General features: G+C 54.4%; 1 protein-coding gene across 1 annotated transcript; it reads right to left on the minus strand.

Moving 5' to 3' along the window:
• Positions 1–1,099: 1,099 nt before the first annotated feature.
• On the minus strand, positions 1,100–20,856 carry FAM198A (family with sequence similarity 198 member A). The gene is made up of 7 exons (XM_023743700.1): positions 20,761–20,856; positions 10,381–10,426; positions 10,005–10,093; positions 8,615–9,868; positions 2,828–2,950; positions 2,079–2,182; positions 1,100–1,429 (listed from the first exon to the last, which is right to left on the minus strand). Exons 1-7 carry the CDS (start codon positions 20,854–20,856, stop codon positions 1,219–1,221), a joined length of 1,923 nt encoding a protein of 640 aa, XP_023599468.1. The 3' UTR covers positions 1,100–1,218.
• Positions 20,857–21,656: the final 800 nt, after the last annotated feature.

Consider the following 21,656-nt stretch of genomic DNA (forward strand, 5'->3'; position numbering starts at 1 on the left):
TATCCAGTGTGAGTGTAAATAAAAATACAAACACACACATCTCTAGGGAATTTCATGTTTTATCTTATGTGCTTCTATTAGTTATGAATTTGGTTTTGGTGAGCATGTATTACTTTTATAATCCTTAAACCAAAAACATAACTGAGTAAGAATTGAACATCTGCCAAACCGGTTTGGCTCAATGGATAGAGCGTCGCCCTGCGGACTGAAGGGTCCCAGGTTCGATTCTGGTCAAGGGCATGTACCTGGGTTGCGGGCACATCCCCAGTGGGGAGTGTGCAGGGGGCAGCTGATGGATGTTTCTCTCTCATCGATATTTCTGGCTCTCTGTCCCTCTCCTTTCCTCTCTGTAAAAAAATCAATAAAATATATTTTTTAAAAAAAAAGAATTGAACATCTAATGCCTATAAAGACAAAATGCTTAGTGTTTCATTTTTTAAAAATGTTTTTATTTATTTTTTTTTTACAGGAGTAGCTATCTTTTTAAAAAAAAATACATTTGTCTTGATTTCAGAGAGGAAGGGAGAGGGAGAGAGAGATAGAAACGTCAATGATGAGAATCGATTGGCTGCCTCCAGCACGCAACACTGGGCATGCGCCCTGGGGGATGGAACCCACATCCTGGGCATGCGCCCCCTGGCTGGAATCGAACCCAAGACCCTTCAGTCCACAGGCCAACACTATCCACTGAGCCAAACCAGCCAGGGCTTAGTGTTTCATTTCTTAGACCTGAGTTGACTTTCAGCCCAAGCAGTTCCAAGCAATGAGTATAATTCCATGAAGACCCTTTATCTCATATATGTGTGCAGGCATGTACACATGCCACATACACTTACACACATCTACACACACGCATACATTCATACAGACACACACTTGTCCAGCTCTACATATGCATGTGGGATGCATCATTTGACAGTATATGGAACAGTTCATAGAACATTCTTGAATGTCTTTATTGGTGCAAGGAAGTACATAACCATTGCTGAGCAGGCAGAAGAGAATGCAGTGAGATTGAAAACCCAACAGCCCTACCACTTCCAAGCAGGTGGCATGGCCCGTGGCATCCGTGCTGCCCTTCTGGCTCTGGCTCCTTCCATTTGTCTTCAAGATGGGCGGGCCCAAGGACGTGTGGCCATCAGCAGGGTGCTCGTCCAATCAGGTCGTGCTGTGAGCCCCCCACCAGCGAGGCGAGAGCCCCCCTGGGCAGTGTGGGGCTCATGGGTCCTCGTCCCTGTAGACTGTCAGGTTGTGCTCCCGGATGTGTCCCAGGAGGACCTGTCCTCGCCGCTCCAGGGTCTGGAGAACCTGCCTCAGGCCCCATCGCCCGCCGTGGCTTTCCCAGAACACCGGGTCCACCTGCAGCGACTTGAGCAGCATATTCCGTAGACACCCTGACTGGAGAACCTTCACGGCGGACTCAGGGAACCTGGACGAAAGTGCCCGAAGGTCAGAAGAGAAAGGAAAAGCAAACGTGATCTCGGAGTTTCCAGCAAGGTGAAGCCCAAAGGCCAGAACTTGCACCACCCGGAACCCTGGTCCCAAGGGCCGCCCCTGGATGCTTGTTCCCAGGGACTCTTCCACCGCTGAGCCGTGCGAGCAGGCAGGGATGAAGCTTTCAGATGGCCCACCCCACAGAGGAGCCAGGCCCGTCATCACTGTCCTTCCGGGAACAATGCCTGCTGCTCTGCTTGGCAAATGCCAGAGCCCTAGGAAGGCTGAGCTGCCTGCCACAACTGAGCAGGGAGACAGGCTGCCAGGCTACCAGGCTACCCCCTCCCATCTAGGGCAAGGAAGGGCTAGCCTGCCTCTACCCCAGCAGGGAGCTGATGTCCTGTGGGCCAGGAGCTCTCTGGATCCTGGGGGCGGGCACTCCATCCAGGAGTGGAAGGGCCTGCTGGCTGTATACCTCTCAGCTTTCCCAGGTCCCCACACCCCTCCCAAGGCTCAGATCTAACAGCTTTTGTCTCATGGCAGACTGTGGACTTCTCCAGAGCCCCGACGGAAGGTCCCATGGTCTCCAGCAGGGCCATCAAGCCTCAGTCCCCGAACCTCCACCCAACCCCTTTGACCCTCACCCATCTATGCCCTCCAGCAGCCGAAAGTTCAGCCTGTCCTCAGGGTGCTGGAGGTGGCCGGCGTTATCGATGTAGACCAGACGAGATGGATCGCTGCTCCGGACCTCAGGGAGAAGATGGGCAGAGACAGAGATGGGGGAGGGTGCAGCTAGCTGGCGCCCAGGGACTGTGTCAGGGTGAAGCGGCTTGGGGGCCCTGAGCTGTCAGTCCCACCATCCACCTGCTACTTGCCAGATGGTCCCCAGGTGCTGAGCAGTCAGCTGACCGTGCTGACACTGCTTGGTGCTTCCAGGCATCATCTCAGTGAGCCTCCCAGCAACCTGAGAAGGGGGCCACTAGTGTGAGAACCAGGCACAGAGAAGTTGTAATTTGCACAAGGTCCCACTGCTAATAAACAGCTGGCTGGGTCAAACCTGGGCCAGGCCACAGCGCCATCCTGTGGAATTGCAAGGCAGAGGGACTGAGTCCTGCTCTGGTGGCCAGAGGGGTGAGGAGCACGGGGGAGAATGGGGCAGGTGCAGAGGTAAGCTGCCCGGCAGGACTGCAGGTTGTATGGCACAAGTATGGGCTCACACACACAGTTCATCACCACCCCCAACACCTGTGCCCAGTTTTACGTATTATTCAAAGGGTTCTGCTACTAAAAGGAACAGGATTGGGAACCCCTGGACCACACGATCCCAGAACCTCACTAACAGCATCTTCGGAAGGAGACAGGAAGACCGGAGTCCGGGTGATGAGGGACATACCAGGATGTGGACCAGTCGCAGCTCGCCCGGGTTTGTGCATTTCTCCCGGAGCCCCTCTTCTACACAGGGCTCCGAGGGCTCAGGTTCAAAGCCACAGCAGTAGCGATCCAGGCGGTCATGGACCTGTGGGGACACCCATCCTGAGGGCGGGTGGCACAGCACCCAGGCCTGGTCCCCGAGCCACACGCTGGGGGCAGTCCTCAGTGGCTCTGTAGCTGGCCTCTGGCTCCTAACGGGGCTTCTGCTCTGCCCCTCTGGCCGGTGGCCCGCCCTGCACACGAAGCTCAGGCCAGGGGGGATTCCAGCCACACCCACCGCTTCATCTACAGCTGCTCCTGCGCTCGGGCCTGCGGCCTCAGGGTCTGATGCTGAACGTCCACTTGGGAGGCCACACATGGCTCCAGGCCATTCTGTGCAGATTTCAACTTGCTGCAGTGTTTATTTCCCGAGAAAGCTACAAGGAATGCTGGCCTGTATGACACGTGTATGGCTGGCTTCCCCAAATCTTCCCCCATTTAGTGTCTAACAGGAAGGGTCTGGCGGGGCCCAGTCACCAGTTTGATTGAGCCACATCATCTGGTTATTTTTTTCCACTTAAGAGAAATTCCGTTAAACAACAGCAGACTAGCAGCCAACAAAACCAAGTTCAAATTTCATTTCCACAGCCCTTCAGGATTTGATTCTTTCCACCCTTTTTTTAAAAATGAGGTGCTCCCCCCCCCCCGCAAAAAAAGCCTTTGCTGTTCTGATTTTCTGACCAACCTACCAGTGTTGCATAATCATGATGTAAACTGAAATTTTTGTTTAATTGAACTTAAGCCGTTATAAAGCCCTCACTCTGTGCCACGTTCACTCTGAGTGCTTTACACACCATTAACCCCTCCCAGCAGCCAGGAGGTCGATCTGTTATTATCCCCATTTCAAGGATGGGGAAACTGAGTCACGGGAGCTGGGTAATGTGCGATGGTCTCACAGTGTGCAAGTGGTGGAGTCTAGACCAGGCTCTGATGGCTAAGTTAGAATGTGGCAGGCACTTGTCGGCTAAGTTAGAATGTGGCAGGCACCTGTTTTCTGGCATCAGTTGATGGCAAAAGTGTAGGTGTGGTTCAAGCTGATCCCAGCACCCAGCACTCGTGCAGCCCAGCCAGGGACTTAGCCAAAGTTTTGGGGTGAAAGAATGAATGGATGAAGTACATGGCTGGCTGGCAGCAGGAAAGATCTAGAGGGGGCTTCACATGAGGACTGTGATCACAGAAAGCCTGCCCATCACGCCACCTCCCTGCCCAGGGTGCCATCACCAGAAGGTTTCAGGGGGAGGCCTGGCTCTGTGGTCTCCAAACAGGACATCTGGACAGGACAACACACTGCAGTCTTCCAGGAGGGATACCAGGCCCAGCTGTGGAGGAGGCGCGGTCTGGAGGGAGCCCAGCACAGGGCACGAGGGGTGGCCAAGTCCTGTAACTGACCCACCAGGCTCCTAGGCCGGGACTGGTTCCTCAGCCAGGACCTGACCTGGGTCTGGTGGATCCCAGAAGAACCGCTGTCTGTCCCTGGTGCCCCACCGCCCACCCCATCCCCAACTCGCATCCATTATAAGATGAATCTGCCACAGCAAAAACTGTAGAGCTGTCCCAAGTCTGCAGAAACAGGCCACAGTCATCATGCCATTAATATTTGCCATCGCTCTGGAGGCACCAGCAACGGCATGAGGTAGGAGAAAGAAAGAAGAGGTGATTAGAAGATATTCATTACAGATGAAATGATGGTGAACTTGGAAAGCCCAGGATAAAGCAAATGAAGTTAGCAGGTGGCAAGTAACCAAACTAATACACAGAAATAACAGCCTCCACACAAACCAAGAGCTACGGGCAAGATCCTATAAAGGAGGAGAAAGGTCCCATTTTCAATGGCCACAGAGGACGAAATACCCAGGAATAACTGAACATGAAAGCAAGGACCCAACTGAAGGAAACTGATGCTTTCGGGAGCATGAAGAAAGGGAGAGACATATCCTACTCTTGGCTGGAAGACTCTACATTTTAGGGTGTAAATTATTTCTGTCTTAGTTCACACAAACTTAATTTGATTCCAATAAAATCCCAAAAGGACTTGGGGAGGAGAAGGAAGTAACAAGCTGACTCTTAAGTTTCATGAGACTATTATGCAAGAATATGGGGGAAATTCTAAGAAAGAGCAATGAAAAGACCACACCCTGATAGTTAGCAACATAAATTACAAAGCACAGTAATTAAAACAGTGTGATTCTGGCATATAAATAGACCCTTTACTGGAACAGAAGAGTCCAGAAATAGACCTACATACATATGGAAACTGGCAACATTGCAGATGGGGGGAAAGATGGATTATTCAGCAAATGGTGCTGGGACATTTGGGTTGCCATTTGAGGGGGGGAAAATCACTGTTTTGTACCTTATCTTCCAGATGGATCAAAGATATATGAAAACACATGGGAGAACTTTCAAAACAGCCTGGAAGTGAGGACGGCCATCTATACTAATAAAAGAGTGATATGCTAATTAGACGGGGAGATCTTCTGGATGTCCTTCCAGACAAAGCTGGGGGCTTGGCCAGCCTGCAAACTTCCCCCAAACGGCCCTCAGCCCCTCACCCAGGCCAGCCATGTCCCCCAGCGGGGACCCTCACCCTGATGGGGGTGTGGCCAGCCTGCAAACGGTCATCAGCCCCTTGCCCAGGCCCACCCTGCCCCCAGCGGGGACCCTCACCCCAATGGGGGCGTGGCCAGCCTGCAAACCTCCAGTGGCCCCTCGCCCAGGCCAGCCCTGCCCCCCAAGGGGACCCCAACCCTGATTAGGGACCCCCTTCAGGGCAGACCAGCTGGCCCCTACCCGTGCCCCAGGCCTCTATCTATACTAATAAAAGGGTAATATGCTAATTAGACCAGACGTCCTTCTGGACAAAGTCATGGTGGTGGGGGCCAAGGCAGAGGCAGTTAGGGGTGATCAGGCTGGCAGAGGTGAGCAGTTAGGGCTATCAGGCTGGCAGGCAGGTGAGTGGTTAGGAGCCAGTGGTCCTGGATTACGAGAGGGATGTCTGACTGCCAGTTTAGGCCCAATCCCGCAGGGATGGCAGTCAGAAATCCCCTGAGGGGTCCCGGATTAGAGAGGGTGCAGGCTGGGCTGAGGGACACCCCCCCCCCATGCACGAATTTTGTGCACCAGGCCTCTAGTCTATAATAATAAAAGCATAATATGCTAATTAGACCGGATGTCCTTCCAGACGTCCTTCCTTCTGGACAAAGCCACAGCAGGCGGGGTCTGAAGCAGAGGCAGCAGAGGCCCCCGGCTGCAGCGATGGCCGGCGGGGGCTGGGGCCAAGGCCCTTCATGAATTTCGTGCATCGGGCCTCTAGTTTGAAATATAATATATGAACCTAGAAGTCATAAAAGAACAGTTCAATAATATACAAATTTTAAAAATTTCTGCACAGCAGCGTCTGGCACCCTATGGATTGTATGTGTGGATGTGTGGCTATAGCACATGTGAGCTTATAAGGTGCATGGATAAGTGTGCATTTGTTTGAGATGTTGTGACTGACTTGGTGATTGTCCAACGAATATTTTTTTCTCTCCGCCTTCAGCTCTGGGCAGAGTGTGCTTCCCTTCCCTGACAATGGGCTTGGCCATTCACTTGCTTTGGCCAAAGGAGTATGAGTAGAAGCCTTAAATGTGCTCCTGCAGTTTGGTTGAGCTCTTGGGCTTGCTCCCTTCCCCGTGAGAGGGTTGCCCAGGTGGTACTGCTCCTGCAGCCTGGGCTCCAGAATGAGAAGTGAAGAGCAGTCCTGAGCCCACCCACAGTTGGAGCCAAGTTCACCTGAGCCCCACTGACCCACAGACCCTGGAGCAAGACACAGAGAGCTGGTGTGTTAAGCTGTTGAGTTTGGGCGAGTTTTGTTATGCAGCATTATCTCTACAGTCACTAATTCAGAGTGCTATGTGGGATGTGAAAAGCATAGGACTTGTGGGGGTATAAGGAATGTGTATGTGTGCAGTTCTTGTGTATTGTGTCCAGGTAAATGGTATGCTACGATACACACAGAAAAATAAGGGTTTATACCGGATCAAACAAAACAAAGGAGCAAGCACACCACAAAATGGGCTGTATGTGGAGTCCGTTCCCAACTCCCGGTCAGAAGGTGCTTCCAGTTCCTGTGCTGGGAAACCCACAGCCCCGCCTCTCTCCACGTGCCAGTGGTTTCTAGGAAGGTGGCATCAGCCAGAGAGGAGGATTGGACTGGACCAGTCTTTAGCAGACCAGGGAAAAGGTGGCATGAGGCCAGCCGAGTCGCTTCTGACCACACACCCAACCTGTGTGTGCTTTGGCGGCTGAGACTTGCATCCCCACAGCAGGCCTTGGCAGCTGAGGGAGGTCCCACACCGCAACCCCAGGGCACAGACAGAGGGCCTCTGTGTGGAGCAGAACGCTGCCGTGTGCACATCGGCTGGACGGGGGCTTTGCGCGGAGGTGCCCCGAGCTCCAGGGCATCCCTGCAAAGGTCCCCTCTTCCTGCCCTCAGTCACGGCCAGGTGACTAGTGATGCTGATTGAGAGGTGAGCTCTGGAGTCAGACCGTCCAGGCTGCGTCTCTGCTCCTCCAGCCGTGACCTTGGGCAAGTAACTTCACTGCTCCGGGCCTCGGTTTCTCCACTTTAACAGAGTAGTGTCTCACTCATAAGCTTGTCATAAAGAGTAGATGAATTAATTCCTGACCAGTGTCAGGGGCAGTGCCTGCTCGTTCTTGAGCGTGTGCGTCCACCAGGCACCGTCTTAAGTACATTTCACAGAGGATCTCCTGTGCGGAAACCTCACAGGTCAGTGTTGTCATCTGGGATAGACCGAGACAGGGATTCCAGTGAAAGCAGTTTATCTGTGAGCCAATCCCAAAACCCAAGCAGGGGACGAGACACAGCAACGACCACTGCGGGTACCCGGGGCGCAATCCCGGTAGGCAACCCTGAGAAACACACGGAATATGCACCACAGAGCGACCCCAGACCAGACAGGAAATAGCTGATGCCTGCAGTCCCTCAGTTACCCCTGTGCTCTGACTGGGGGTCCCCAGAAACTCCAGCCTGTTCCCCAGAAACTAACTCTCTCTCTCTCTCTCTCTCTCTCTTTCTCTCTCTCCTCCCTTTCTCTCACTCTCTCTCTCTCATTTTTTAAATTACACAACCATGTTGATCCTTGCCGAGTCAAGGATATAACGCTATAAACAGTCGTGTGCTGCTAAATGTTTAACTCCCCGGGAGGAGGGGGCCCATATGCAGCACGTGCTGACTCTCATGGTGACAAGAGTCCCACCCTGGCCAATCCGAGCTGCCAACACGACTGACAGGGGAGCTGACAGGAGACGAGCCACCGCTACACAGTATTTCCCAGACAGACGCAAACAGCCTCAAGAGCACAGATAACAGGGAAAATGTGGTGAAGAATTAGGAAGTAATGGGTTGCTGATTATTGTTAGTTTATATAATTTAATTTTTTTCCTTTTTTGTTTTGTTTTCTTGTTTATAATTAAAATTTTTCAATGCCTGTGTTTCACAACCAGCTCATAAAACTCCTAAAAATGTGAACCATCATCTCTCCTGAGCTGGCACTGGCTATTCCAGCGCTCGGAACTGGATGAATAAGCCCAGAGGCTGGAAAATAACGAGAACAGGTGCCTGGTGCTCAAAAGACAAGACTGGGGGGAGAGTCACCATCCATCCCCACTTCTGCTGCCCTCCGGGACTCAGCCCGGCCCCACATACCTGGAGCAGGAAGTCGAAGAGAGCCAGGCGTGCCCACTCAGCATGGCGGATGCCCAGGCAGGGCACCTGGCCTGGCTCGCTGCAGCCACGTGCCAGCAGGGCCTGGTACTGCAGCCAGCCCAGGGCCAGAGAGTTCTGGTCATTGTCAGGGTCAGCCAGGTGCTGCACGTCAGGTGCCCACCAGATGACGGGCCTGGCGCCACCGTCCGTGTAGCGGTAGGGCAGCAGGGGGCTGCGGAAGCGCCGGGCCACAGCCGGCAGGCTCCGGCGCAGCCCCAGCACGCGGTCCACGTGGAAGGACAGGACCTCGGACAGGTCCCCGGGCCTCTTGATCAGGCCGCAGAGTCCCTGGGAGCAGAGTCCGCTGAGCCCAGGAGACGCGTCCGGAAGGGCACCCTCAGCGGAGAGGCCGACCTGCAGCACCTGCCCGTGGCCGGGGACCCTGGCTTTGCCCACCACCTCCCCCTGGGCCAACAGCCGGAGGATCTGCACATCATGTTCTGTGAACCACGGGGGCACCAGGCCGTCGGTCCCCGAGCCGGTCAACAGCCCAGGGGTCTCGGGGGCACACCACATGGATCCCTGCAGCTCCCCGACGGAGCCAGGCCACCGACGAGTGCCTGTGGCCGGGCTGGGACCCCCTGCTTGCTGCCCACCAGTCAAGGCTCTGCTCCCAGCTTCTGGCAGATCCCTGCCTCTCCCTGGATGGGGCCGCAGGGTCGGTCCAGCAGCCGCTCTCTGGTGCCCTGTGACGGGGCTGACCAGGGCGCCTGTGTCACTCTGTGCCTCCCGGATGGGACCATCCCCCCAAGGGGGTCGCAGGTCTTTGGCTCCTGGACTCCTGACCTCATCCTCCCTCCGGGGCACAAGACGCGGGGTCCTGAGTCTCAAATCTCCTAGAGATGCCAAAGCAAGGTCCCTCTTGACCCTCCGGACATGCCCGCTGTCCCCTCCCGGGGACCTGCTGCTGTCCACTCGCCCTCGGTGGCCTCGCCCCTCGGCACACACCGGGACGAGACTCGTGGGCAGGGCCCAGCCCCTCCAGAAACGCAGGCTCCTTGTCCACTGCCTCCAGCGAGAGCTCAGGGCCTGCGGGGCGTGGGGGCCAGGGGTGCCGGTGACGCCCTGGGGCTCCATGGCGGCCTGAGGCTGAGCGGGGAAACGGGTCACAGCCATCGCGGACAGCGTCATCAGGAGGCCGGAGGCCATGACCAGCCGCCTCTTGCCCCGCAGCTTCCTCCGGACCCAAGGTACCTGGGGGGTGGGGTAGAAAAAGAAAATTTGAGACCTGGGATAACATCAGCCCAACCCACAATGCAATGGGGCTGCGGAAGGGAGGCCCATCCTGGATCCCTGAGAGGGAAAGGCACGGAGCCCAGGCGCGTGGCACCCAACCGGCTTCCAGAGAGGTGGGCACCTCGGCCAGCACTCCTGCTTCAAAGCTTGGCTTGCCTGTGTCCAGGGCAGCCTTGGCAATGCCTGCAGGCAGACATGGGCTTCCCCCTTGAATAAACCGCCATATGACACTGGTCACCAAGCACCATAAGGGTCTCTTCCACATCTGTCCCCACCGCTGAGTGCCGGCCCTCTCTTGATCTCCATGGGAGTCCCAGGGCCGCTCTGCAGGCCTCTGGTTCCCACAAACACACTCTTCCCTCTCCCAGGGGCACAGATCTGCTCAGCTACGGATGACTCCGCCCAGCCTCCCTGCAGCCAGGGGTGGCCACGTGACTCAGTCCTTGCCCATGGCAGGAGTCCTTGCCTACCCCTCTTGCTCAAAAGGACGTTGGCTGCCAGCCACCAGCTCTGCACCTGTTGGCAAGGACACACCCTGGGGCAGTGATTTTCAACGCGTGGTCCCGGACCATCACCATCACCATCACCTGGGAACTTGTCAGAAAGGCAAATTCGCAGGCCCCAACCCAGAGCTACTCGATCAAAGCTGGGGCCCAGCAATCTGCGTTTTTACAAGCTCTCCAGGTGACTCTAATGCTTGGGCACCGTGGAGTCACCAGAAGGAAGGAGCTGGGGAGCCTGCAGGACCCATGGGAGCAGGGCTGCCAAGAGCAGTTTGAGCCAGTGTTGAAGTCAGAATTGATTCATCTTATTAGCTATTCAACTTAAGACAGAAGGCAGTTGTATTTTTAATACGTTGAGAAACCTCCATACTGTCTCCCATAGTGGCTGTACCAATTTCTCAGTCTACTACAGGTGGTAATTACTTTTAGCATAAAGGGGGTGACTAGCCCAGCCGGGGTGGCACCACACCAGGGAGCCAGCCGTGAGCCAGGATTCCCCGTCAGGGAAAAGCAAAGAGTCTTTTATTCAAACCCGGCTTGCTCCCCTACCCTCCTTTTACTGACGCAGCAGCAAGTGGCAGAGAGAGCCCCCCCCCCCCCCCCGTGGGGAGAGGGATTTTATAGTAAGGGGAGGATAGAAGACTGTGGGCCCTGCCGATTGGCCAGGCCCAAGTCGGTGTCTCGTTACACAGGATGTGGTTGTATCTAAGGCGCGCACTTCCCTTGATTATACTTCCGGGAAGAAGCTACTTGCTGAGCACATGGCTGCTGCCCAAAAATGGAGGATTCGGGGCAAGATGGAGGGCGTAGCCCTCGCCCTTTCAAGCATAAAGTGGGTGACTACCCCAGTCGGTGTGGCTCAGCGGTTGAGTGTCAACCTAGGAGCCAGGATTCCCAGTCAGAGGACATGCCCTGGTTGCAGGTTCGATCCCTAGTAGGGAGTGTGCAGGAGGCAGCCAATCAATGGTTCTCTCTTATCATTGGTGTTTCTGTCTCTCTCCCTCTCCCATCCTCTTTGAAATCAATTAAAAATAAATAAATGAAGGAGGTGGTTACTCCACAACTTGCTTTGGTTGACATGGCAACATGTCCTGAGGCGGTTTCCATCTCTACCTTTTTCAATGTAAAGTTACTTAACTGCTACACAATGGTTCCCAGGGGGGACTGTGCCACAGTCCTTTACCCATTCCTCTACAGCAGCGGTTCTCAACCTTCCTAATGCCGCGACCCTTTAATACAGCTCCTCATGTTGTGGTGACCCCCAACCATAAATTATTTTCGTTGCTACTTCATAACTGTAACATTGCTACGTTATGAATCGTAATGTAAATATCTGATATGCAGGATGTATTTTCATTGTTACAAATTGAACATAATTAAAGCATAGTGATTAATCACAAAAACAACATGTAATTACATGTTTTCCGATGGTCCCCTGTGAAAGGGTCGTTCGACCCCCAAAGGGGTCGCGACCCACAGGTTGAGAACCGCTGGTCTACAGGAAGGGTCTTTAGATCGTTTCCTTTTTTTTTTTTAAAGATTTTTTAAAATATATTTTATTGATTTTTTACAGAGAGGAAGGGAGATAGAAAGTTAGAAACAACGATCAGAGAGAAACATCGACCAGCTGCCTCCTGCACACTCCCCACTGGGGATGTGCCCGCAGCCAAGGTACATGCCCTGGACAGGAATCGAACCTGGGACCCTTCAGTCCACAGGCCGACGCTCTATCCACTGAGCCATACCAGTTAGGGCTTGTTTCCCATTTTTATTACAGCCACGAACTCAGCACTGAAGGTCCTGTCCAAGCAGCTCCGGGGGGAAAGGTGAGGGTTTCTGTAGAGAAGACCCCGAAGGGTGAAGTGTCGGGCCCCACTCCTCATTGACGTTAACTTTTCACGGCGCGTCGGTGAGCGTCTCCTTTCACCCCCACAAGAACATAAGGAAGTGGGCTCACAGCATTCCCCTTACAGATGAGAAAACCGCCAAGTCCAGAGCGCTAAGATTTGCCCGGCTCACCCAGCTGGCAAGAATGCCAATGCTGTACATTAAAACTGAAAGGAGAAATGGCCACCGACAAAGACTCGGGGTGTTGTTTTCTTCCTTCTCAAAAGGAAAATATGTTTTCAAGTTGATTCGTCAGCTGTATTCTCAAAGTTTTGGATACCACTGGGGGCAAAGAAATCATCTTTTTAAAATGTCCCAAGGAGACAGAATGTTTGGATCCCTCCCTAGGCCTTCCTTGGCTGCAGACAACCTGGGGGAGTTGGCAGGTGCGCAGTTGTGCCCAGAGAGAGGTTCAACCGGCCCTAAGCAGCTGTCCCCGCGGGGCCACCCAAGTAAAGCTTTGGGGAAAGAAAGGCAGCTTTGATCAAACTGGGGGAGGGGGGTGGTCCTCTGAAGAGAACTATTCAGCTGAATAATAAAGAGGACATGAGGGGAAGGAGAAAGGAGATGACGGACACTAGACTAGACAGTTTGGGGGTGGGACCCAGCGGGACCCGCCCGCCTCAGTGCGTACCCTGGTCAACAATAGGGCAGTTTAATGGTTGGGGAGGGATGGTAACTGGATTTAGAGTCATGAACACTAGGTAGTGTAGACAAGTACTGAATTTTAATGGCACCTGAAAAAATACATAACAATAAGGCAAAGTAGTAATAGAGAGCAGCGTCCTCCCCTGGCTAACAAGGGTGTGAGTCCGTCGCTACAGATGGGGCTCGGGCGGTGGGGACAAGGATGGGGCAACCTGGTCACAGATAAACCCATGAACCAGGGTCCCCATAAGATGGGCAGATGGCATGTGGAGAGGACACGAGAGAGGTCTTCTGGGAAGGACTTGAAAAATCCCAACACGCGCCGGTGGCCTATGCACAGGGACCGTCTGAGAGACGAGGACACTCGAAGGAAGGGACTCCAGTACCGCTTGCTCTGGACCTGCCAGCAGGAGACTTGGTCTCACTTCTGGAGGGTCACAGGGGAGATCCCAGCCAGGACCGTGCCTCCCTTTGGGGCACTGGCCGTCCCTCCCCGGGCCACGTCCCAGAACGCCCTGCTCTAAACCCTGGCACCACCGGCTGCTGCAGAGGAACCGGCGGCAGGGACAGGGGCACAGCGGCTTTTCTCAACTCCCAGATGTCAAGAAAGATGACAAAACCTGGGCCTCCACTAATCGGCCAGGAAGGACGGGATAGCATGCTGGGCAGCGAAGGGGGTTCTTAAGGACAGAAAACGTCCTTCTTAAAAGTGAAAATCTCTTCTCATCTCCTCCTCACCCTTCCTGAGCTGCCCCTGCCAATGCTATCCTTGGCACAGCTGAGGAAAAGCATTCTGAACAGGCAGAGACACCACAGATATTTGGCCTTGGGGGCTTATGGCAGCGGCGGGGCTGAAGGCCAGGGCAGGGGTAATCGGCAGTTCCGCTAGGTTCAGCTCCCCATCTTCTCCCCAAGCAATGCGACCCTGGCTGTCTGGCTGGGTTCTAGCATCACTTGAGGGACGCGGTCACCTTGTGACAGGATGGAAACTTCCTTGTTGCACAAATGGCAACAGCCGGTGTAGGGGATGTTAACGAAGACCACATGTCATCTTAGAAAGCGAGGGCTCTCGGTCGGAGGAAGAAAAGAAACAGGGAGAAGAGCCCCAGGGAATACAGCTATGACAACAATAAAGAGAAGAATGTTACATTTAGAGATAGCAGAAATCGGATCCAAAGTGAATGCTCCACACCCTCCTGAGAATAAGAAAAGCAATTCGAGAAATTATTTCAGCAAAGGCTCGGCCACAGTAAAAATGACTTTTTCAAAAACAGCAATAGAAATGGAAATGTTAACTCTCTCACCGCACGTTGCTGCCTTTTACTTAGAACATGACCTGCTCCAAGGTGCTTCCACACTTGGGGATGAGGACACAGGGCTCCTTCCAGCGAGAAGGGCTCCTTCCAGGGCTGGAGGGGCTGAGGGAGGGACTGGGCAGAAGAACCCACGAGTCCAGCTCTGTAAGACTCATTCCGGACTTCTGGCTCCCAGAACTATAAGAGAACACATTCCTGTTGTTTTGAGCCACCAAGTTCGTAGCCATCTGTTAGATCAGCAATAGGAGACTACTGGCCACATAAATACAAAAAGTATTGGTGACCCAGAGTCCCCCGACGCTGGGGCTGTAGTGACCTGTCCCCTTATTGTCTTCTCCTCTAATTTCTCAGTGAGGCTCCTGGCAAAATGAGGCATTCCTGGAAGTCAGCAGCTGCAGCCTCTTTCCCCCCCACCCCCCACTCACACACCTCGAATCTCAGCTCTCCTCTTTCAAACGGGGTGAAGGCAGCCCATCACGTTTCCCGTCTCCGCTCAGTGTCTTGAGTAAATAAGCAAGGACTGTCTCCCCGTCCACACACTTGGCAAGGGCTGCGCGAGCACAGAGACAGACCAATATTTCATAGCTCTGGCTCCGTCTCCTCTGTCTGGCCTCCGGCCCTGGTCCAGCTGGATGTGGCCACGCGCTGTTCGGATGAAGTTGCATCAGTGTTAGAAGGAATGGTCCCTGACCCCGGACCGCACATCACCACGTTCCAACCAGGAAAGGAGCTGGGAGGGTGGCGCTCGGCTCCTCTGTGTCGTGAAGCGGAGTTGGTCCAGCACTTGACCCTCCCCCTCCTGTGACAGGCGTCTCCTGGGTCCTCGTCAGGGCACAGCGGTGCCACGGGGTCCAAAAGAATGAGCTTTTCCTTCCCCGTCTTCAAGAAAATGTTCATCTGAGTTCAGGAAATCGGCCCAGGGCAAGACTTTAAAAGGCAAAACTAGCAAGGAGGAGCAATTAGTCTCCAGTGTCTTCCAGACCGCATCCTGCCCCCACATACAACGAAAGCCGAATTGTCCTGAACTTCAGCCACTCGCCGGGTGACCTGACAGTGGGTCTCCGGGGCGCAGCACTCTAAACCCGCAAGTGCAAGAAGGAACGGATTTAAAGGACCACTGTGCTTTTCCTGTTGGCATTCCTGAGGCCCTCAGCTCCCCAGAGGCGGTACAGGGAGCCTTAGACCGAGGAAACGAGGAAACGTCTGCCTCCTGACAGCCTGGGGCCTGAGGGAGGGGAGGGTGCTGGCCTGTGGGGAGGCACCCGTGTGCCCCAGGTTGGTCCAGAACACAGAGTGCATGTTGGCAGGGAGGTGTGGTGATCTCAAAATGCAGCAACAGCCCTGGCCGGTTTGGCTCTGTGGATAGAGCGTCAGCCTACAGACTGAAGGTCCCAGGTTCGATTCTGGCCAAGGGCACATGCCCAGGTCGCGGGATAGATCCCCAGTGTGGGGTGTGCAGGAGGCAGCCAAATCCATGATTCTCTCTCATCATTGATGTTTCTTTCTCTCTCTCCCTTCCTCTCTGAAATGAGTAAGAACATACTTTAAAAAAATGCAGCAACAGGCACACTGCCTTCCAAACCAGCCTCGCCCCCCACACCCTCACCGCCCCCGCCCTCCCTCGCTCACCCTTTGGTGACATCTTCCAAGTAAACCCCCTGCACAGGGATCCTCGTCTGAAGGTCGGCTTCAGGGGAAGCCAGCCTAAGATCCCACCGTACAGGGCAGTTACGCGAACGAAATGAGATAACATGTCTAGTCTGACAGTTATTCCAGACTCAGAGTAGATGCTCAATAAACGTCATTTAGAAGGAGGTGGCGGGGAGGAGGGGGCAGCTGGGAGATGGATTGCATCGTGAGGCTCAGAGCTGCCCCTGGCGGAGAACCCCGGGACGTGCATTTTTGGAAAAGAACGTGCTGTTTCCCATCTGAAGACTCTCCCCATCTCTGCGAACCCCAGATCTAGCTCTCCCGCTCCCCCCACTCTCTCAAGCAAACAGCAGCCTGCACACGCAATACCTGCCACTTCAAAAAAAAGAATAGTCAGGCCAGGAGGGAGCCCTGCTGAGCAGGGAGCAGGGGCCAGCAGGGGGACCAAGAGGATCTACTGAGGGCCTGCCCACCCTCAGACCCGGCAATTTGATCCCAGACCCCTTGGCCCATCCCCAGACACCATCACACAAAACTATCTTCCTGTGACTCTGCTAAAGGGAGTGGCAGGGGGGTCACCCAAGGTGTGGGCCTCAGAGGGTGGAGAGTGGGCAGGAAGGAAAACTTCTGCATCACCGACAACCAGCAAAGCGCCGTGGCTGGTGGGGTTGCCCATCACAGGGCCGCCAGCCCCACCACGGAGCAGACAGTGTCCAGCCCACGTCCAGCCTCAGCGCCGACTCACTGCTCGGCACACGAAGGGAGTGTGGAGCGTGCACTTCTGCACAAGGTCCTGGGCGCGTGCAGCAGCCAGGTCTCTGCTCCAGGGACAGAGTCACCTACTTGTCATCAGAAAGACAAACAGCCTCTTGGGGTTTGTGCACATTCTCAGGCTCAGTGTGGATGGCCCACAGCCCACAGACACAGGCTCAGCAAGGGACTGAGCACCCCACATCCAAACAGTCCCAGAGGGCCCCACCCAGACCCCAATGGAAAGATGAGCCCCTGCACAAATCTGCTCACCACAACCTTTCTCCAGACCCTGAGCTGCTGCCAGCGGAGGGGGAGGCAGGGCCAGCGGAGGCGGGGCCAGCGGAGGCGGGGCCAGAGGAGGCGGCCGCTCAGCAGGCTTTCCTACTACCACCAGCCCATAAGCGCTGAGCTCCCAACTCCACAGCGTCCTTGCTATGTGACCTTGGGCCTCGGTTTCCTCATCCGTCCTTGGGCCTCGGTTTCCTCATCTGTACAATGGTGATAAGAACAGTACCTCCCTCCCAGGAGGGTCCATCCATTAGTGCATGGAGCAGCTATTCCTGAGCCAAGCACTGCTCCAGGCAGAAGCGGTAAGTCAAACACAAAAGAGACAAAAGTCACTCCCCTTATGAAGGTGACAGTCTGGTGGGAAAAGTCACTCATAAAAACAAATCACTCCACTAAGGGAGTTTTATGAGCTGTTGTAGGTAAAACATTCAAAACAGAGAGAGCCTGGCATAGTTGGGTCCATTAGTGTTGCTGTTACTACTACTATGGTGGTAATTTTCTGACAACGCCCACGGGGTTACCTCCGTCCAGTCGTAGGGCTCCTGGGACCCTAGAGATGGGCCTGGGAATCCTCTGCTCCCTAGACGGGAGGGCGTTAACCGTGGGTTCTTTGTTCTCCCCCCTCCCCCCGCATTTACTGGTTCTGGGGCTCCAGTCTCCACGCTGATTATACGTTGGGGCAGCCCTGCTGGCCCCAAGAGCCCTCTGCGTACCCATGACTGAATCACCATCTTGTTCCAGCGCACAGAGCACCAGTGTGGGAACACCGCAGAGAGAAGGCATTCTGGAGACCCTGTCATTTGTTGGAAATTTTCTCTGGTTGCCTTTTATTAACAGCCTTTACATTTTGGTTTCGGGCTTGGGGAGGGAGGGAGTGGAAACCGCTGCAGAAAAGAAGTTAAGCACGTTCTCTCTGGGCTGTTCCAGAGCTTGCTACTCTCTGGCCAGTCAGGTCCTGCTGACACTCCTGGGGCTGGTGCCGACAGTCGTCATCGAGGAAATGCCACGTTTCCGGCAGAGATCCGTGCCCACGAGGTGGGACTCTTCTTCAACCACGCTGAGGGCTCCCCCACATCTTAAGGTCAAGAGCCCCTAAGTACCAGACATATGGGGTGGCCACTCTGTAAGGTATGTAAGTGTCTAAGTGCCCTGTTGTACACCTGAAACTACTATCATGTTGTATCTCAACTGGAAAATAAATAAATTTTTTTAAGAAGGAACCTTTGAACTTGGCACACGTTTACATCTATCATTCGATTACATCTTTCTCTAGCTCACCATTACAGGGATGGTCCGCGTGGCGGATATAAAGGCAGTCCCTTTATAGCACACATCCCCCAATCCAGAACCCCTTTTCCTGGGAGCTACCCCCCAACTCATGCTCCCCCTCATGCTCCCCTGCAGGATCCTACTAACTGTCCCAGAGGCCCCGTTGCTGCATCTCCGGCCCTGTCTGTTGTCCAGGGACCGTGTAATCCCAGCTCCCATTAATTGAACACTTACTACATGCCGATGACTATTGTACATATGCTCACTGCAGCACAGAACTCACAAACCCACAAGGGGGCAGTGTTATCTTCATGGGGGACCTGTGGCTGCCAGGTTAAAGGCTCACTGACTTGCCCGAGGTAGGAAGCAGTTTGAATCCAGTTCTGATTACCGCTCACCCTCTGAAGTCTTCATGCTTTAAAACTGTCCCGAGTCAGGTGCTGTGACAATTACAGTTTAAACCCAGTCACCCTGGGCCACCCCCAGGGAGATGCGTGAGTGTGAACGAGGAGCCGGGAACCTTTCCTGACAGCCATCTAAGTGACTGAACAGGGTGGCATTGCCCAGTCAGCCATCCACACCCCCCCCCCCCGAAATGAGAAGATTTTAACTCAAGTTGCAAGAGAAAATGTTCTGAAAGAAATACAATAGCACCTTTGTAGTTGCCATGGGATCTCTAGGGCACCAGGAGAAGGGGGGGTGGTCGGGGCTGGGATAGAGAGAACTGGCTGGGTGAGCTAACTCAGACCAGAACCTGCAGACAGTGGCTGGGCATGTGGGGCGGCGGGGGTTGGGAGTGAGGGGGAGAATGTGGGGGGGATGCGAGTGCTGTCCAGGAGGCCACCCACTGCCAACGGCCAGTTCCTGAGCCAGGGTCCAGGTCCCCCAGGAGGTGCACACTGAGCGTCTGTGTGGACAGACAACAGAGCCACTCTGTCCAGGAGAAAGAGGCCTGTGTGTCCCGCCCACCCACCTCCAGCACAGGGATGGACATCCAAATGGCCCATTCACGGGCCATCCCAGCCTCCAGTCCTCCAACCAGCTGCAGTTTTCCCCTCTACTGGACCCAGGCGTCCTGACAGTGCGACCCAGAGTCCCACCCGGCCTGGCTTCCGTCCTCCCACCCACCAAACACTCCTGCTTCGGGGCAGGGTGCTGGGACCCCCCACCACGCAGCTGCGCTGTGGGTCATCCGATTACCCCTGAGGCTGGACTTCATTCATCTCCTTTGGGGAAATGGATGAAACGGATGAAGGCAGCTGTGGATCCTGCACTTTTTGAAATCGTGACCCTTTGATCAAGTTACAGGTTTGGATGTTCCCTTTCCACTCAAACATGTCACCAAGCATTTAAAAGCACGAAAGCCGCTTTTTAAGTCCTTGACAGAATGTCTTGAGAAATCCCCAGTTCCAGATGCCCTGAAGTCACCTTGCAGCACTGGTGCAAAGCCAGCCTGGACAGGGGCAAGGCCAGCGCCGGACAAGCCCAGTCTGCCCTGCTGATGTGCTCCCCTGGCAGGAGCGCAGGGCCCACCGTCGGCCTCCACCAGCCAGGCCAGCGGAAAGCGTCCCTGCTCTGCGGAGCCCCCGCTCAGAGCCCCGGCCCAGTGCAGCCCGGGCTCCGGCCCTGCAGTGGCCCCCTCTCAGGCTGGGGGGACACCTGTCTGCCCCAGTGCAGGTGCACACAGGCGGGGCCGGTCCTTTCTGCCTAAGCCTCACTCTCCTCACCTCCCATCCACACAGCTCCGGCTCTGACTTGTCGCTTTTTTCTCTCCCATCCTCTCTTCTAGCCGATCCCGCTGCTGTCTTTGACCAGTTTTTTGGCTGATGGTGTTTCTGGAAAAATCCCTACCCGACTTGGCTCCTAAACATGGAGCCGAGAACCTGCTGCGCAGCCAAGATGGAAGGATCTGAATTCTCCAGATGGTTCTGAAGAGACTGTTTGCTCATTGCAAGCAAACACCCTCGAAAGCCAAACAAAAACTGCCCACAAGTAAACAGCATGTGACACAGCCCCTTCCCACCGCCACTTAGCAGAAACCCAAGCCCACGGCCGTTGGGGAAGCTGGGCTAGGTGAGGTGGGGCCGCTACAGCCCCTAACCACCCTCCCGCAGGGGCGGGCAGCTGGGCCTGTGGCCAGGAGGACGGAACCGGTGTGGCTGTGCTGGCTGGCAGAGGGCACCAGGGACTGCAGGCAAGGTGCTAGGGCAACGTAACACGGTGGTCATTTAGTATTGCAGCGACATCTATCCATCTTACAATTATAAAGCAGAACCAATTCAGAGGATGAAGGGAGAAATGTCAAAACGTCACCACTGCTCTTAAGAATATCACGTATTTATCTGTTTTATAGAATTAAAATGATTGATATCCTTTTTAAATAAGTTGCTTCTATATCATGAATACTTCTAAGTGTGACTAAAGGACACACAGGATAAATGAAAGTGAAGATGAAGAGAGGAGGAAGGCAGATACCCAAGGAGAGGCCCGCATACCCAGATGCCTGAACAAGAAACTGAAGTCACTCCTGACCTACCCTCAGGCCCCCGTCTGAGGTCGCCAAGGGCTGGAAGTTGTGCCCCCAGAGCCCTCCCAGCTGCTCCCTCTCGCGATGCAGGGCCCGTTCCTCCATCCTGTCCACCAGGATCACAACTGATTGATGGTTCCCCAGACATCCTCCTCCATTCCACTCCCTGCACCACCCCCACCTGCTGTCTAAAAAGCAAACACAACTCCACCTCTCCAGGCTCAAAAGCCCTTTCCTGGTTCTCTCTCTCTCTCTCTCTCTCTCCTCTTTCTCTGTAATAGCACAAATTCCTGGCTGGGTCGAGAGACTACAAGTGCCCAAGAGCCAGGCTCTGCCTCCAGCCCCATTTCTAGGAGGTTTCCCCCAACTCCCTCCCAGCCAACTTTTGACAGCTCACTTTTGCCTCGGGCTTTGCACATGCTGTTCCTTCTGCTAGGTTGCCTTTCCCTCTTTTTGTTGTTTTATTATTTTTTAACTTATATTCAGTAAAAGTAAAAATTTTAATGTGCAGTTCTATGAGTTTTAACACATGTATAGATTGACCGCTGCTACAATTCAGCATGTAACAGTTCCATCACCCCAAAAGGCTCCCTTGTACAGCCTGTGTGTAGTCCCAGCCTCTCCATCCCTGGCCCCTGGCGATGACTGCCTGTTCTCATGCCTACACTTCCCTTTCCCAGATGTCACATGAACAGAATCACACTGTACGGAGCCCCTGAGATTGAGATCTTCCCCTCAGCATGATGCTCTGAGAGTCACCCATGCTGTGGCACGCATAGCACCTTTTCTCTTTCCTGCTGAGCCGTGGTAGAGATGGGTCACAGTGTGTTTATCCAGCCCACGGCTGAGGGACATCTGGGTTGTTTCCAGCTTGGGGAACTATAAATAAAGCGACAACAAACATC

Source organism: Myotis lucifugus, unplaced genomic scaffold (genome assembly GCF_000147115.1).
Source record: "Myotis lucifugus unplaced genomic scaffold, Myoluc2.0 scaffold_408, whole genome shotgun sequence".
Lineage (NCBI taxonomy): Eukaryota > Metazoa > Chordata > Mammalia > Chiroptera > Vespertilionidae > Myotis > Myotis lucifugus.

Coding starts and splice junctions, on each gene's coding strand:
- FAM198A (XM_023743700.1), bottom strand. CDS start 20,856: ATGGAGGAACGGGCCCTGCATCGCGAGAGGGAGCAGCTGGGAGGGCTC. Junction 10,094..10,380: donor CGTCCTTTTGAGCAAGAGGG/GTAGGCAAGGAC, acceptor GTCTGCCTGCAG/GCATTGCCAAGGCTGCCCTG. Junction 2,951..8,614: donor TCTTCGACTTCCTGCTCCAG/GTATGTGGGGCC, acceptor GTGTCCCCACAG/GTCCATGACCGCCTGGATCG.